This window comes from Aquarana catesbeiana, linkage group LG08 (genome assembly GCF_042186555.1).
Source record: "Aquarana catesbeiana isolate 2022-GZ linkage group LG08, ASM4218655v1, whole genome shotgun sequence".
In the NCBI taxonomy this organism is placed as follows: domain Eukaryota; kingdom Metazoa; phylum Chordata; class Amphibia; order Anura; family Ranidae; genus Aquarana; species Aquarana catesbeiana.
Window position 1 is genome coordinate 61,209,388 of NC_133331.1, and position 15,029 is coordinate 61,224,416.

Genomic DNA, 15,029 nt, shown 5'->3' on the forward strand with positions numbered 1-15,029 from the left:
TCATGTGCCTTTTACTGAGGAGTGGCTTCCGTCTGTCCACTCTACCCATACAGGCCTGATTGGTGGAGTGCTGCACAAATGGTTGTTCTTCTGGAAGGTTCTCCTCTCTCCACAGACAAACGGTGGAGCTCTGTCAGAGTGAACATCAGGTTCTTGGTCACCTCCCTGACTAAAGCCTTTCTCCCCCGATCGCTCAGTTTGGCGGGGCGGTCCGCTCTAGGAAGATTCCTGGCGGTTCCAAACTTCTTCCATTTACAGATGATGGAGGCCACTGTGCTCAATGGGACCTTCAGTGCTGCAGATATTTTTTGTACCCTTCCCCAGGTCTGTGCCTCGATACAATCCTGTCTTGGAGGTCTACAGACAATTCCTTGGACTTCATGGCTTGGTTTGTGCTCTGACATGTACTGTGGGACCTTTTATAGATCGATGTGTGCCTTTCCAAATCATGTCCAATCAACTGAATTTACCACAGGAGGACTCCAAGTTGTAGAAACGTCTCAAGGATGATCAGTGGAAACAGGATGCACCTGAGCTCAATTTTGAGTGTCATGGCAAAGGCTGTGAATACTTACAGTACATGTGATTTTTTTTTTTCTTTTTTATATATAAATATGCAAAAATTTAAAAAAAAACTTTTTTCACGTTGCCATTGTGGGGTATTGTTTGTAGAATTTTGAGGAAAATAATGAATCTAATACATTTTGGAATAAGGCTGTAACATAACAAAATGTGGAAAAAGTGAAGCACTGTAATTACTTTCTGGATGCACTGTAGCTTATAGACCTCTTTCTTACACAGGTTAGTCATCATAGATGTTGGGGGGGCGGGGGTGCATTTTTAAAACGAGTTAGGTTTGGCCTGGAATTCTACTTTTTAACAAGCAGTGTAAACCTGAATTTGACCTGACAGCAGCCTTTTGCAGTCCCTGTACAGCAGGACTCAGACTGGGAGAGGGAGAAACCGCACAAAGAGCCAGTCATTTCTGCAATGCTCTTGTGCTGACAAAGGGCATGCTGATAGAAGTAGGGAGTGGAGAGGTGAGCTCATCAGTCGGCTGCTTTTCCTTTGACCTATTCACTTACAGGTTGGGGGAGGGATAGGACTTGTAAGCATTGCTACCTACAGCAGAGAAAACAGGTCTCCTCTCACTGCATTTGTATGGCCAACCTGAAGTCAATTTCTTAGCTGTGAGGATAAATCAGACCTCCCTGTCTTATTCATTCTTTTTTAGCAAGTGACAGTGATGTAAAAACATGATTGCAATTAGTCACAATAAATTTAAGTGTATGTCCAGTCAAAACCTTTTTTTTTCTTAGTTTTGGGTAGTCGGAAGGGTTAGAACCTCTGTCAAGTTTTATGGCTATCTGGGGCTCCATTAGAGAGATTTGCCCTCACTTCCTGTCCAGATGGCAATATTTTAGCAGACCGGAAGTAAGAAGAACTCCCCAAAAGGAAATCAAAATAATGATTTTCTTTAGTAGAGTAGGGGAAGGCTAGTCCCTCTTCCTTTTTTTTGTCTCTCTCTCTCTGTTTGTAGATTTTCTCTCACTTTCTGTCCTGCACATGGTTTCACCAGGCAAAAAGTGAATTTGAAATCTCTGTAATGGAGCTCCCAATAGCAGTAAAAACATGGCCTCCTAGCCTACTTTCAACCACTTGCGGACCGCTCACCATTCATATACTGCGACATGGTGATCGCTCTGGACCGGATCACGGGGCACGCTGCCGGCGACCTCCTCCCGCTGCAATTAGACATAGCAGGAGCTGATCTGCAGGTACTGCAGACTCGACGTCCACTGGCAGAATGGCAGTCTGCCTATGTAAACAAGGCAGGTTGCTGTTCTGTCAGTAGGAAAGGTATTGATCTTGTGTTCCTGCAAAGCAGGGACATAGCTCAATGCCTTCCCAGAGTAAAAGCACCTCCCACACAGTACACAAACACTGGCTAGGCACACAGTTAACCCTTTAATCGCCCCTGATGTTAAAGAGGAGTTCCACTTGTGTAGTGCAGTGTAGCTGCTGACTTTTAATAAACACAGACTCGGTCACAGTCCAGCGATGCGGCTGCCCGAAGCCTCAGTTCTCTCCCCCGCACGGGCATCACTAGTGTGGGCACCTGGCTCTGACAGCGTGCGGCTTTACAGCCGGGTGCGCTTTGCGCTTCCTGGATAGCCAAGCAATCTTCTGGGACCTGTGAAAAAAAAATCAAATAAAAAAAATATATATCCCATAGTTTGTAGACGCTATACCTTTTGCGCAAACCAATTAATTACGCTTATTGGGATTTTTTTTTTTTACCAAAAATATGTAGCGGATAACATATTGGCCTTTTTTTTTTTTTTCAAAATTGTCTTTTTTTTGTTTATAGCGCCAAAAAATAAAAACCGCAGAGGTGATCAAATACCACCAAAAGAAAGCTCTATTTATGGGAATAAAGGACATAAAATCGTATTTGGGTACAGTGTCGCACAACCGTGCAATTGTCAGTTAAATTAACACAGTGCCATATCGCAAAAATGGCCTGGTCCTGAAGGGGGGTAAATCTTCCAGAGCTGAAGTGGTTAACCAAAACTGGGGGGGAAAAAAGGTTTTGTCATGATGTATACTTGATGTTAGCTGGGTAACTGCAGACAAGGGGGTCGGGCTCTTGATTTGCACTGTGTGATGTTGGCGTCATGCCATGTTGAAGGCCATTACTCACATGCTTACAGCCATGATCTCTTTACAGGTGGTACGAAGCTGAGATCGAGGAGATAGATGAAGAGAACGGCACAGCGGCCATCACCTTCCTGGGTTACGGAAATGCTGAAGTCACATCTCTTCTCAACCTGAAACCCTTGGAAGAGGGAAGGAAAACCAAGGATGTCAGCGGCAGCCTACCCATGTCAAAGTGCGTATGTCTTCCAATCTTCCAAACCAGTGCCATGTTTATGTACCTTAAAGCCTTTTTGCTTTTTTTTTTTTTTTTTTTTTTTTTTTTTACATATGTTTACAAAATAATTTTGGACCTAAAGATTGCATAAACCCCCAAAACATTATATATTTTCTGAAAGTAGACACCCTAGAGAATAAAATAGTGGTAGTATAATTTTTTTTTTTTTTTTATATCACATGATATTTTACTGCAAAGGTCTAGGAAACGCAAGATTTCAATAAAAATTACACTAAAGTTCATTTTAGGGCACACAAACCCAATAAATGACCCAATTGTTTGGTAAAATATAAAAGATGAGGTTGCACCAAGCAAATAGATACCCCACGTGTCACACCTTAAGTGGTCTAGGCTTGCTGACCCGCCAGCCTAGAACATCAGAGTGCAATGCAGAGGGGCTATTTGTAAAGTTGGAGCTGTAGTAGGGAGCAAGAGCCGCATAAGCCGATACCTCCTATGTAGTGCTGGCTCCTGTCCTATGCAGAGTGATACTAACTGCACTCCACCTCTTATCCTGGCGAGCGGTCTCCAGAATGGTACCAGCAGTAGAAAAGAAGAGATTTTCAGGTCAGTGTGAAGCAATACACTGGGCATAATAGTATAGGGCTCCTTTCACACTGATGCACTGCACCTGCAGCTTCCTTGTGGGTTTGCCATGCTTAGCCATAGACTTCTATTATTTTTGCGGGTTTGGTGCACTTTCTGAAGGTGCACCACACCTGCAGGATATATAAGAACTCTATGGCAAAGAGCAGGAAAGTCGCAGATTATCTGTGCTGCACCTGCGGTGCAGGTAAACCACAGCGCATGTCTGTGAAAGCAGCCTTATAGGGGGCTCAGAATAGTAAGTGTTCATTTATTTGCAGTTTGAGGGGTGGTAAAACCTCATCATTCAGGTGTGTTTTCACCACCCCTTCCGCAACCGCGCCCCCTTTAGCTGCAGCGGCCGGGGTGTACACATGTCAAGCATGACGCATTGAACTGAATGAGGTCACTCTGCAAGTGCCCTGCAACCTTGTGCATTACAGCAAACAAGGGATTACAGCAGGCAGCTTTGTGTTGCTTTCTCACCACCTGCTTTAACCCCTTGGACCCCACAGAAGCATGCAGTTTCGAGGCACTTGCAGAGTGGCCCCATTTGTTTGAAGTGATCCCGATTGGCAGGCGGTAGCACCCACCAAAAGCAACGGGGGTTTAATTCCTGCTGTGGCATGTGTACACCTTTTGGCTGCTGCCTCAGCAGCAAAAAAGGGTGGGCAGTGAGGGCTGTAAAACCGTGACTCAACCGCAGGGTTTTACCATTCCCAACCCAAAAGAGGAAGCTCTGTTTGGGAGGTACTGGTATCTGTTTTTGAAAAATCGGCTGGGGTGCCGACATCGCAGGAGCCCTGGACAGTTAAGTGTCCTAATATTAAAAGTTAGCAGCTACAGTATTTGTAACTTTTTTAAGGGGGGGGGTTGGCTGGAGCTCCGCTTTGAGGTTGCTGCTCCTGAATGCCACTAAGGGCTCATACACAATTGCTGCAGGCACTGCTGCTTCTCTGAAAAGCAATCCGAGCATGTTTGACAGGTGGTGAGGAGGAGATATGTTGCCTCCTCCTAATTTTTTTTTTTTTTTGGGGGGGGGTTCCATGTAATTTTGGAGCAACAAAAAAGAAGATATTTTGCATGTAGGGGGCAAGTGTCAGAATTGGCCCGGCTGGCAAGTGTTTAAAAAACATCCTTGTCTGGGAGCATGTGCATGCACACAATGCCTATGATTGCGCTGTCATTAGCACAAACCTTAAGACCCCTTTCACACTGGAGGTGTTTTTTAGGCGCTATAGCGCTAAAAATAGCTTCTGTAAAGCACCTGAAAAACATCTCCCATGCCTCCCCAGTGTGAAAGCCAGAGTGCTGGCAGGACATTAAAAAAAAAAGAAGTCCTACAAGTGATGTCTTTGGGGCGGTGGAGGAGTGGTGTATACACCGCTCCTCCACCGCCCCTGCCCATTGAAATGAATGGGCACCGCTGCCGAATCGCCTGCAAAGCGCTTTGGCAGCGATGCTTTTGGGGCGCTAACCCTTTCTTCGGCCGCTAGCGGGGGTTAAAAGTGCCCTGATAGCAGCCGAATAGCGCCGCTAAAACAACGGTAAGGCACCGCTTTAACGCTAACGCGGCTCAATGTGAAAGGGCTCTAAGCCTTCCTCAAAGTGCTACTTCCATGTAATAAAGGGTACAGTGCCTTGAAAAAGTATTCATACCCCTTGAAATGTTCCACATTTTGTCATGTTGCAACCAAACGTAAATGTCTTTTATTGGGATTTTATGTGATAGACCAACACAAAGTGGAAGAAAGTGAAGTGGAAGGAAAATGTTTTTTAAAAATTTTTTTACAATTAAATATGTGAAAAGTGTGGCGTGCATTTGTATTCAGCCCCCCCGAGTCAATGCTTTGTAGAACCACCTTTTGCTGCAATTACAGCTGCAAGTCTTTTTGAGACTGTCTCTACCAGCTTTGCACATCTAGAGTGATATTTTTGCCCATTCTTATTTGCAAAATGGCATCCCCACAACATAATGCTGCCACCACCATGTTTCACGGTGGGGATGGTGTGTTCAGGGTGATGTTCAGTGTTAGTTTTCCGCCACACATAGCATTTTGATTTTAGCCCAAAAAGTTAATCTGACCAGAGCACCTTCTTCCACATGTGTGCTGTGTCCCCCACATGGCTTCTCACAAACTGCAAACAGGACTTCTTATGGCTTTCTTTCAACAATGGCTTTCTCCTTGCCACTCTTCCATAAAGGTCAGATTTGTGGAGTGCACAACTAATAGTTGTCCTGTGGACAGATTCTCCCACCTGAGCTGTGGATCTCTGCAGCTCCTCCAGAGTTACCATGGACCTCTTAGCTATTTCTCTGATTAACGCTCTCCGTCAGTTTAGGTGGACGGCCATGTCTTGGTAGGTTTGCAGTTGTGCCATATTCTTTCCATTTTCGGATGATGGATTGAACAGTGCTCTATGAGATGTTCAAAGCTTGGGATATTTTTTATGACCTAATGCTGGCCATACACTGCACGAAAAATCGAAAAACGAACATTCGCCCGTGAGAGCAAACGATAGTGCCATCATATAATGATCGATAAATCGTTCAGTGGACATAAATGAATCAATTTTTTGTTCGTTTTTTTTTTTTTGTTGTTTTTTTTTACATATACCTAGTGCAAACAGTTTGGACGGGAAACACATTAACCTTTCAATTTATCGTTCGTTCGGCAGAAAAATTCCAAACTTGTCCTTCGTTTTTTCCGCTCAAAAACGTCCCAACTGTCTAAATGACCGAATTTCGGCCGATTTTTCGTATAGTGTATGGCTGCTTTATCCCTGATCTGTACATCTGTATTTATACTGAGAATAAATTGCACACAGGTGGACTCTGTTGATTAATTAGGTGACTTCTGAAGGCAATTGGTTCCACTAGATTGTAGTTAGGGGTATCAGAGTAAAGGGGGCTGAATACAAATGCACGCCACACTTTTCACATATTTATTTGTAAAAAAAAAATTGAAAATCATTTATCATTTTCCACTGCACAATTATGTGCCACTTTGTGTTGGTCTATCACATAAAATCCCAATAAAATACATTTGTTTTTGGTTGTAACATGACAAAATGTGGAAAATTTAAAGGGGTGTGAATACTTTTTCTAGGCACTGTATATCATTACATTATATTCTGACTATATACGCTATCATTTAAAATGTGCCAAAAAGCCTGTGCCAACGTTTAAAAAAAATCCGTTATTGCAGCATGTTTAATGGAGATCCATGTGTGCTGTCCTGGAACCTGACCTTTATATAATGTTTTTGTAGGAAAGAACAGATTGCCCAGCAGAGGGAATATAAGAAGAAGAAAGCACTGAAGAAAGCTCAGAGGATAAAGGAGTTGGAGCAAGAGCGAGAGGATCAGAAATCAAAATGGCAACAATTTAATAACAAGGCCTATTCTAAGAATAAGAAAGGCCAGGTACGACAGGTACTCTCCAATTCAGTGTGCTTAAAACAAAATGCTTTGTGCTGTACTGTCTGCTAGTTAAAGCTGAACTCCGGTGTGAATTTCCAATATAAACAAACATAATGCTTTGCATTGTGGTGTTTGATTAAAATTTGTCCATTAGTTTGGGTGGTGACTGGTCAATTCCTTACTCTCGAGTAACCGCCCACATGGCCACACAGTGCTGTCATTTACCTGATGGTAACACTGACATTTGCACATGCTGTCCATCAAGAAGCAAGAACTTGCATGGGCAGGACAGCCCAGTGAGCATCTCAAAACAGATCACTCATCACAGGTACCTCTGACTTAAGGACATCAAACACTCAAAGACGTTCATGTGATCGGATGCATGGGTGTAGGGAAATGGGTGGTGGGGATCGGTCTTATGAAACAAGAAGATAGATTAACCTAGCCCTTTGGATATCCGCTTTCAAGCTGGTTTATTCAGGCACTGTTTGTGCATAGTTTTCATTACAGTCAGTAGGGGATTGCTTTTTAAAAGATGTAATAAAAAAAAATGACTGGAGTTCAGCTTTGTAGTATATGTAAAGCCTTACAATGAATTTCTCTTGTTTGCTCCCCTTTGGTCTGTTAAATATACCATTTGAAAGTGTTTTGTGCGATGAGTGCAGAAATTACCTGTGGATCCTGTCAGAAACCCACTGAGCCACAACTTCCTTTGCTCTCTCAGGGCACAACACCTCCCACCTCTCGTTATAGAGTTTAGGGGTGTTGTTCTGTAGTGCTAATGCACTTCCTGTCCTATATAACAACATTGCTTTTCCATACAGTACAGTGAGTGAGCATGGTCACCCTAGGAGGATATGCGTGTTTCTGGCAGGATCAACAGGTAAAGTGGTGAAAGGACTGGTAAGCTGCAATATTTAACACGCTAACACACTTTTTTATTAGTTTTAAAAGTGGAACTTACTATCCAGAACACAGTTGCGTGCATTTCTGCATGCTTAACCACCTGCCAACTGGGCACTTTCACCCCCTTCCTGCCCAGGCCAATTTTTAAATTTTTAGTTTTCAGCGCTGTCACACTTTGAATGGCAATTGCATGGGCATGCAACACTGTACCCAAAAAAAAAATGTTGCCCTTTTTTTGGGACAGATAGAGCTTTCTTTTGGTGGTATTTGATCTCCGATGGGTTTCTTATTTTTTGCTAAACAAATGAAAAAAAAGACCAAAAATTTAGATTTTTTTTTTCTCAGTTTCTGTTATAAAATTTTGTATACAAGTAATTTTTCTGCTGCACTGATTTTGATTGTGAATGTCCCTTGTGTGTATTTGCCAGTTATCGGCTCTCTGCTCGCGCCCTCAGCGTGAGGAGAGGATTTGGCGATAAAGGGCAAATCCTGTTTACACTGCAATCAGCTGTGATTGGACACAGCTGATCACGTGGCAAAAGAGCCACTGTGATTGGCTCTTTACCCTGATCAGCTGTGTCCGAAGGACACAGTAATCGCAGATCACTGCCGATGTGTGCAGGGAAGCGTGAGTACGGGAGGACGTCCTATGACAGCCTCCTGGCAATGTGCGACTGCGCTGTAGATGTCCTTCGGCTATAGCACGGTCGTGAAGGAGTTAAAGTGACACCAAATTCCGGTTTACAAAATAAATTGTGGTGAAAAGACTGCGCTAAAACATAAATCAGTCAAGAGTTAAAAAAAAAAAAAATGGGGAAAGCTGCTAACACTCAAAGTCTAACGTGAATAGAGAAACAACAGTGTAGCGCTGATGTACGCAATAAAAAAAAACAATACCTGTGCCTGAATGCAATGTGTGTGTGTGTGTATCTATCTCTCTATCTATCTCTCTATCTATATATATATATATATATATATATATATATATATATATATATCTCTGTCTCTATCTCTAATTATGTGTGAAAAACAATAATGTGCTTGAACACAATTAGTGCATAAATCGAACAGGGCAACAGTCCACAGAAATGTGAAGAAAAGGGCTCTTCCTATTGAAGTGACACCAAACCAATGGGGACAGGAAAACAGATTGTCTGTAGTCACTCTAAGCCACACTTCGAAGGTAAGTAAATAAATACTCTTACCAGCTGGGGTGGACACACTTGTCGTATGACAGTGGGTCAAAAAGGCTTAACATCCTGTAAGGTCTGGATCAGGCGCTGTACACGGGAGGGGGTCAAGCAGATCCGATGCATGGTCCCCGACTCTCTGTCCCAAGGCTCCACAGACACTATAAAGTCAAAATGGATGTTTCCCCTAACAGCTACTCATAGACTCCAAAAAAAACATTTGGGCTCCTCCGCCTTCCCGTGCAGTGCTCTATAGAGCCGTCCTCACTGCGCACACCAACTCACTCTGATACACTCAGAGTACACTGAGTGTTCACTAACAAATCAATTAAAAATAAAATTCAAGTACAGTATGTGTTAACTTCCAGTACCTTCTATTGCCCTCGACCTCCTCCAAACCATTTTTATTTTTTGCTGCTGTGATGTGACTTCCTGTTAGCGGTTACAATCATTCTCTCTGGTCCCATTGTATGTAGGAATGTTGTCACCCTCCTGCTTGCTCCCGAAATAGATTCGGGTCAATGGGGTGTGCATAGAGCAGCGCACATAAACGTAACTAAAGTGCACTTCTCATTCCAAACAAGTTAAAAGGAGAGGCTTGTGGAAGATGTTACAAGAAGGCAGAAAAACACTGTATGAAATGATATCATGAAGAATACATTACAGGGCCATTAATTAGTGAATATTGTTTAGTATCAAACAATAAAATACATTTCTATTGGCGCAAATAATAATAACCCTAATCACTATGTAGTGATATGAGTAGTAGGTGATATAATAAAAACCCAAAAAATTAAAAATACCCCCCTCACCTGGCTGCTGCACACACAGAAAATGCGCAAATGATGATGACCTTAATCACTATGTAGTGATATGTGTAGTAGGTGATGTAACAAAATCCCACCAGAAACCGAAAATTGAAAAATACACCCCACCCACCCATACACGTTACGTCAAATTGGCTACTACACCACGACTGTGACTTCTTCAGTAAGGACCCTAAGGCCTCTTTCACACGGACTGTCCGTTCAGGTCCGCCTGTCAGTTTTTTAGGCGGACCTGAACGGACACTCCATGGAGGTCTATGGAGCGTCGGATGTCAGCGGTGACATGTCCGCTGACATCCGACCCGCTCTGATCCGAAAAAGTGTAACGGAGGAAAAACCTACTTTTCCATCCGTTATTGAATCGGGTGACGACGGACTCTACGGTCCGTCATCACCCGATCCCCCATAGGGGAGAGCGGCACTCTGACAGGTCCGTCGCTGCACAGTGTGCAGCGACGGACCTGTCATCTTCCTGCTCAGCGGGGATCGGCTCCACATTTGGTCCGCTCCACATTTAAGTTGCCCATATCTGAATCAGCTAAAGAACCCTCTTCTTCTTTAGGGTCACTGAAACCTCCTCAAACTACACAGTGGTTTTGCTGTTCATAATTTACTTGAAAAGCTCCTTTATTCTGAGTGGGATCACCCAGATAAGCGTTTTTTTTCCGCCGAAAAAGTTTTCAACACTTTATCCGATGGAAGGAAAGTTTATTAAAATGTGGGGAATACCGGCCATTGATGTGGCCATTTCCCCTGTTAATAATAGTCTGGCTTGTCCTGTAGACAATGCTCAGATGCTCAGGGATCCTGTTGATAAAAAGATGGAATCCCTATTGAAGGATGTTTTCTCCTTGGCAGGTTCAGTGGCTCAACCTGCAGTTGCAGCGATTGGAGTCTGTCAATACTTAAGGGACCATGTTAAGCAGGTCATCAAAGTTTTACCTGAACAGCAGGCCCAGGGGTTGGCTAGCCTTGCTGCGGCCTTATGTTATGTTGTTGATGCCATCAGAGATTCTATCGTGCAAACCTCTCGTCTTTCACTGGGGTTGGTGCATATACGTAGAATCCTATGGTTGAAAAATTGGTTAGCCGATGCACCATGCAAGAAACTGCTGGCTGGGTTTCCATTTCGTGGTGCAAAGTTGTTTGGAGAAGACTTGGATGACTATATCAAGAGAATCCCTTGTGGGAAAAGTACTCTCTTACCTGTCAAGAAGAAGAGTAAGCGTCCCTCTTTCAAACGGACTCTTTCCCCAGCGCCAGGGGCTTCAGCCTCCAGGCAGTCTCGACGGCCTCCTCCGTCTGGGTCCAGAAACAAGAGTCAACCCCAGGGACAAAAGAAGTCCTGGGGGAAGAAGCCTACTAGGCAAAACACTAAGACCTCTTCATGAAGGGGCGCCCCCGCTCGCTAAAGTGGGGGGAAGACTGCAACAGTTCTCAGAGCTCTGGCAGGAGGACTTCCAGGACAGATGGGTAATCTCCACAGTAACCTTGGGGTACAAGCTGGAGTTTCAAGAATTTCCCTCTCCTCGTTTCCTCAGATCAAGTGTTCCCAGAGATCCAGAGAAGAAGCAGTCTCTCCTTCTAGCGTTAGAGCGACTTTTGTCGCAGGAGGTCATTATGGTGGATCCCGCAAAGGACCAAGGATTGGGCTTCTATTCCAACCTTTTTACGGTCCAAAAACCAAATTGGGATGTCAGACCCATTCTGGATTTAAGGGATCTGAACCGATTCCTAAGGATTCAGTCCTTCCGCATGGAATCAATTCGGACAGTAGTTTCCACCCTGCAGGGAGGAGAATTTCTGGCATCGATAGACATCAGAGATGCATATCTGCATGTGCCCATTTTTCATGCTCATCAGAAGTTTCTGCGCTTCGAGATAGGAGGGCGCCATTTCCAGCTTGTTGCTCTGCCTTTTGGGATAGCCACTGCACCTCAAGTGTTCACAAAGGTCTTCCCCTCTTCTGTCCTCTCCTCTGGCCAGATTAAGGCTCGGGGTATAGCTGTCATAGCATACCTAGACGACCTGCTCCTGATAGACCGGTCAGTAGCCTCCTTGAACGCAAACTTGAGGACCACAGTCAAGTATCTGGAACACCTACGTTGGATCCTCAAACTAGAAAAATCTTTCCTAAAACCAGTAAGAAGACTGGAGTATTTGGGTCTGATCATAGATACAAGCCAGGAAAAAATATTTCTACCCCAGGCAAAGATCACTGCTTTAAGGGAGCTGATTCTGACAGTCAGGACCAAGAAGGGTCCTTCTGTCCGCCTTTGTATGAGGCTGCTAGGAAAGATGGTGCCTTCATTCGAAGCAGTTCCTTATGCTCAGTTTCATTCAAGACTGCTGCAACACAGTATTCTGTTGGCCTGGTACAAGAAGGTTCAGGCATTAGACTTTCCGATACACCTGTCTCATGCTGTGCGTCAGAGCCTCAATTGGTGGCTCATACCCGAAAACCTGCAGAAGGGGAAATCCTTTCTACCGGTTACCTGGACGGTGGTAACAACAGATGCCAGTCTGTCGGGTTGGGGAGCAGTTCTGGAACAGTCTGCAGTTCAGGGGGTGTGGTCCAAAACCGAGAGGACCTTACCCATCAACATTCTGGAGATCCGTGCGGTATATCTAGCCCTAAAGGCCTGGACTATCAGGCTACAGGGTTGCCCGGTCAGGATCCAGTCCGACAATGCCACAGCGGTGGCTTATGTCAATCATCAGGGAGGCACCAGGAGCCGAGCTGCTCAAAAAGAGGTGAACCAGATCTTAGTCTGGGCAGAGAAGCATGTGCCATGCATATCGGCAGTTTTTATTCCAGGGATAGAGAACTGGCAGGCGGACTATTTAAGTCGCCAGCAGTTACTTCCAGGGGAATGGTCTCTGCATCCCGACGTCTTTTGGGCCATATGCCAAAGATGGGTGGTTCCAGATGTAGATCTCTTTGCATCCCGATTCAACAAAAAGATAGACAGATTTGTGGCAAGGACAAAAGATCCTCTTGCATGCGGGACGAATGCGTTGGTGATTCCGTGGTATCGGTTCTCACTGATTTATGCATTCCCGCCTATTCTGCTACTGCCACGACTCCTTCGCAGGATCAGGCAGGAAAGGAAGTCAGTACTTCTGGTGGCCCCCGCTTGGCCCAGAAGGACGTGGTATGCTGAAATAGTAAGGATGACGGTGGGTTCCCCGTGGACACTACCGGTACGCCCAGACCTGTTATCTCAAGGTCCAGTGTTCCATCCTGCCTTACAAACGCTAAATTTGACGATTTGGCTATTGAAACCCACGTTCTGAAAAGTCGTGGGCTTTCAGGTCCTGTGATATCTACCTTGATCAATGCAAGGAAGCCAGCTTCCAGAATGATTTATCATAGAGTCTGAAAAGCTTATGTATCCTGGTGTGAATCCAGGGGTTTGCATCCCAGGAAATATGTGATAGGTAGAATTCTTGATTTTCTACAATTGGGTTTAGAGATGAGGCTGGCCTTGAGTACCATCAAGGGCCAAGTCTCAGCCTTATCAGTATTATTTCAACGGCCACTTGGTTCTGTCTGTGTTACAGAAACAGCCTTTTGAACCAATAAGTCAGATTCCTTTGGTCTTGTTGACAAGGAAGTTAATTTTTCTGGTAGCCATTTCTTCTGCTAGAAGAGTATCAGAATTAGCAGCCCTTTCCTGTAAAGAGCCTTATTTGATTGTACACAAGGATAGAGTGGTACTGCGCCCTCATCCTAGTTTTTTACCGAAGGTGGTTTCAGATTTTCATTCAAACCAAGACATTGTTCTGCCTTCCTTTTTTCCAGATCCCTGTTCTCCGGAAGAGAGATCACTACATTCTTTGGATGTAGTAAGAGCAGTGAAGGCCTATCTGGAGGCAACTGCTCAGATTCGCAAAACGGATGTTTTATTTGTGCTGCCAGAGGGCCCCAATATGGGACAGGCAGCGTCAAAAACTTACCTTTTCTAAATGGATTTGACAGTTGATTATTCAGGCTTACGGTTTGAAACAGAAGATTCCTCCGTTTTCAGATCAGGGCACATTCCACAAGGGCTATTGGTGCTTCTTGGGCAGTGCATCACCGGGCCTCTATGGCTCAAATCTGCAAGGCCGCAACCTGGTCTTTAGTCCATACGTTCACCAGATTCTATCAGGTGGATGTGAGAAGGCATGAGGATATCGCCTTTGGGCGTAGTGTGCTGCAGGCAGCGGTACAGGGTCCTCAGGTCTGATTGCACCCTACTTGGTCGTGGTTCCCCCCCCCCCCTTCAGACAGCATTGCTCTGGGACATCCCATCAGTAATTACTGAGGCTCCGTGTCCCGTGATGTTCGAGAAAGAAAATAGGATTTTTTATAACAGCTTACCTGTAAAATCCTTTTCTTTCGATGGACATCATGGGACACAGAGGTCCCGCCCCTCTTCTAATACACTATATTGCTTGAAACTGAGGTATCCCTGCAAGGGGACGGATTATATAGGGGGTTGAACTTTCTGATAGGGTGTGCCAGTGTCCAATCACCTAGTGATACCTATATAATCCATCAGTAATTACTGAGGCTCTGTGTCCTGTGATGTCCATCGAAAGAAAAGGATTTTACAGGTAAGCTGTTATAAAAAATCCTATTATTAGGAATAAAAGTGAACAAAACTAGAAACACCTCTGTAATTCTAAATTGATAACCTGTAAAAATGTTTGAAGCGTAGCCTATGGAGATTTTTAAGTACCAAAGTTTGTCGCCATTCCACGAGTGTGCACAATTTAAAAGTGTAACACGTTGGGTATCTATTGACTTGGCATAACATCATCTTTCACCTTATGCAAAAAAATTAGGTAAATATTGTGGTTTTTTTTTTTTTTTTTTTTGTTTTTTTGTTTTTTTAATTCTTGAAAGTCAAGTGGTTAAATTGCTAGCACCCTTTGCCCATGCGATAGAACACCACTTGCCCAGTATGGGGAGGAGTTGCTGTAAAACTCTCCTTACAATATTAGCTGAATAAAGTTCTGTCTCTTTATGTACAAGTCCTAATTTAAAATAGGGACATGATGTTCTTCATTATGGCTGCCTATAAAAATGTGACACCTCCAGCCAGCCTCCTCAGCCAACTATGTTATAGCGGTGTACATTGTGTTCTAGTTCTGACTGTAATGCAGAGCGGGCAC

At 44.2% G+C, this 15,029-nt stretch overlaps 1 protein-coding gene across 3 annotated transcripts in view; it reads left to right on the top strand.

Annotated features, from left to right (window-relative positions):
* The window catches only part of SMNDC1 (survival motor neuron domain containing 1), a 45,651-nt gene that overhangs the window by 16,435 nt on the left and 14,187 nt on the right, over positions 1-15,029 (top strand). For 2 of the 3 annotated variants that reach the window (XM_073595902.1, XM_073595901.1), the window contains 2 exons: positions 2,732-2,893; positions 6,793-6,955. In XM_073595902.1, the coding sequence (XP_073452003.1) occupies positions 2,732-2,893; positions 6,793-6,955 (325 nt within the window). The remainder of the gene's footprint in view (positions 1-2,731; positions 2,894-6,792; positions 6,956-15,029) is intronic. The other variant, XM_073595904.1, reaches the window with a different exon arrangement.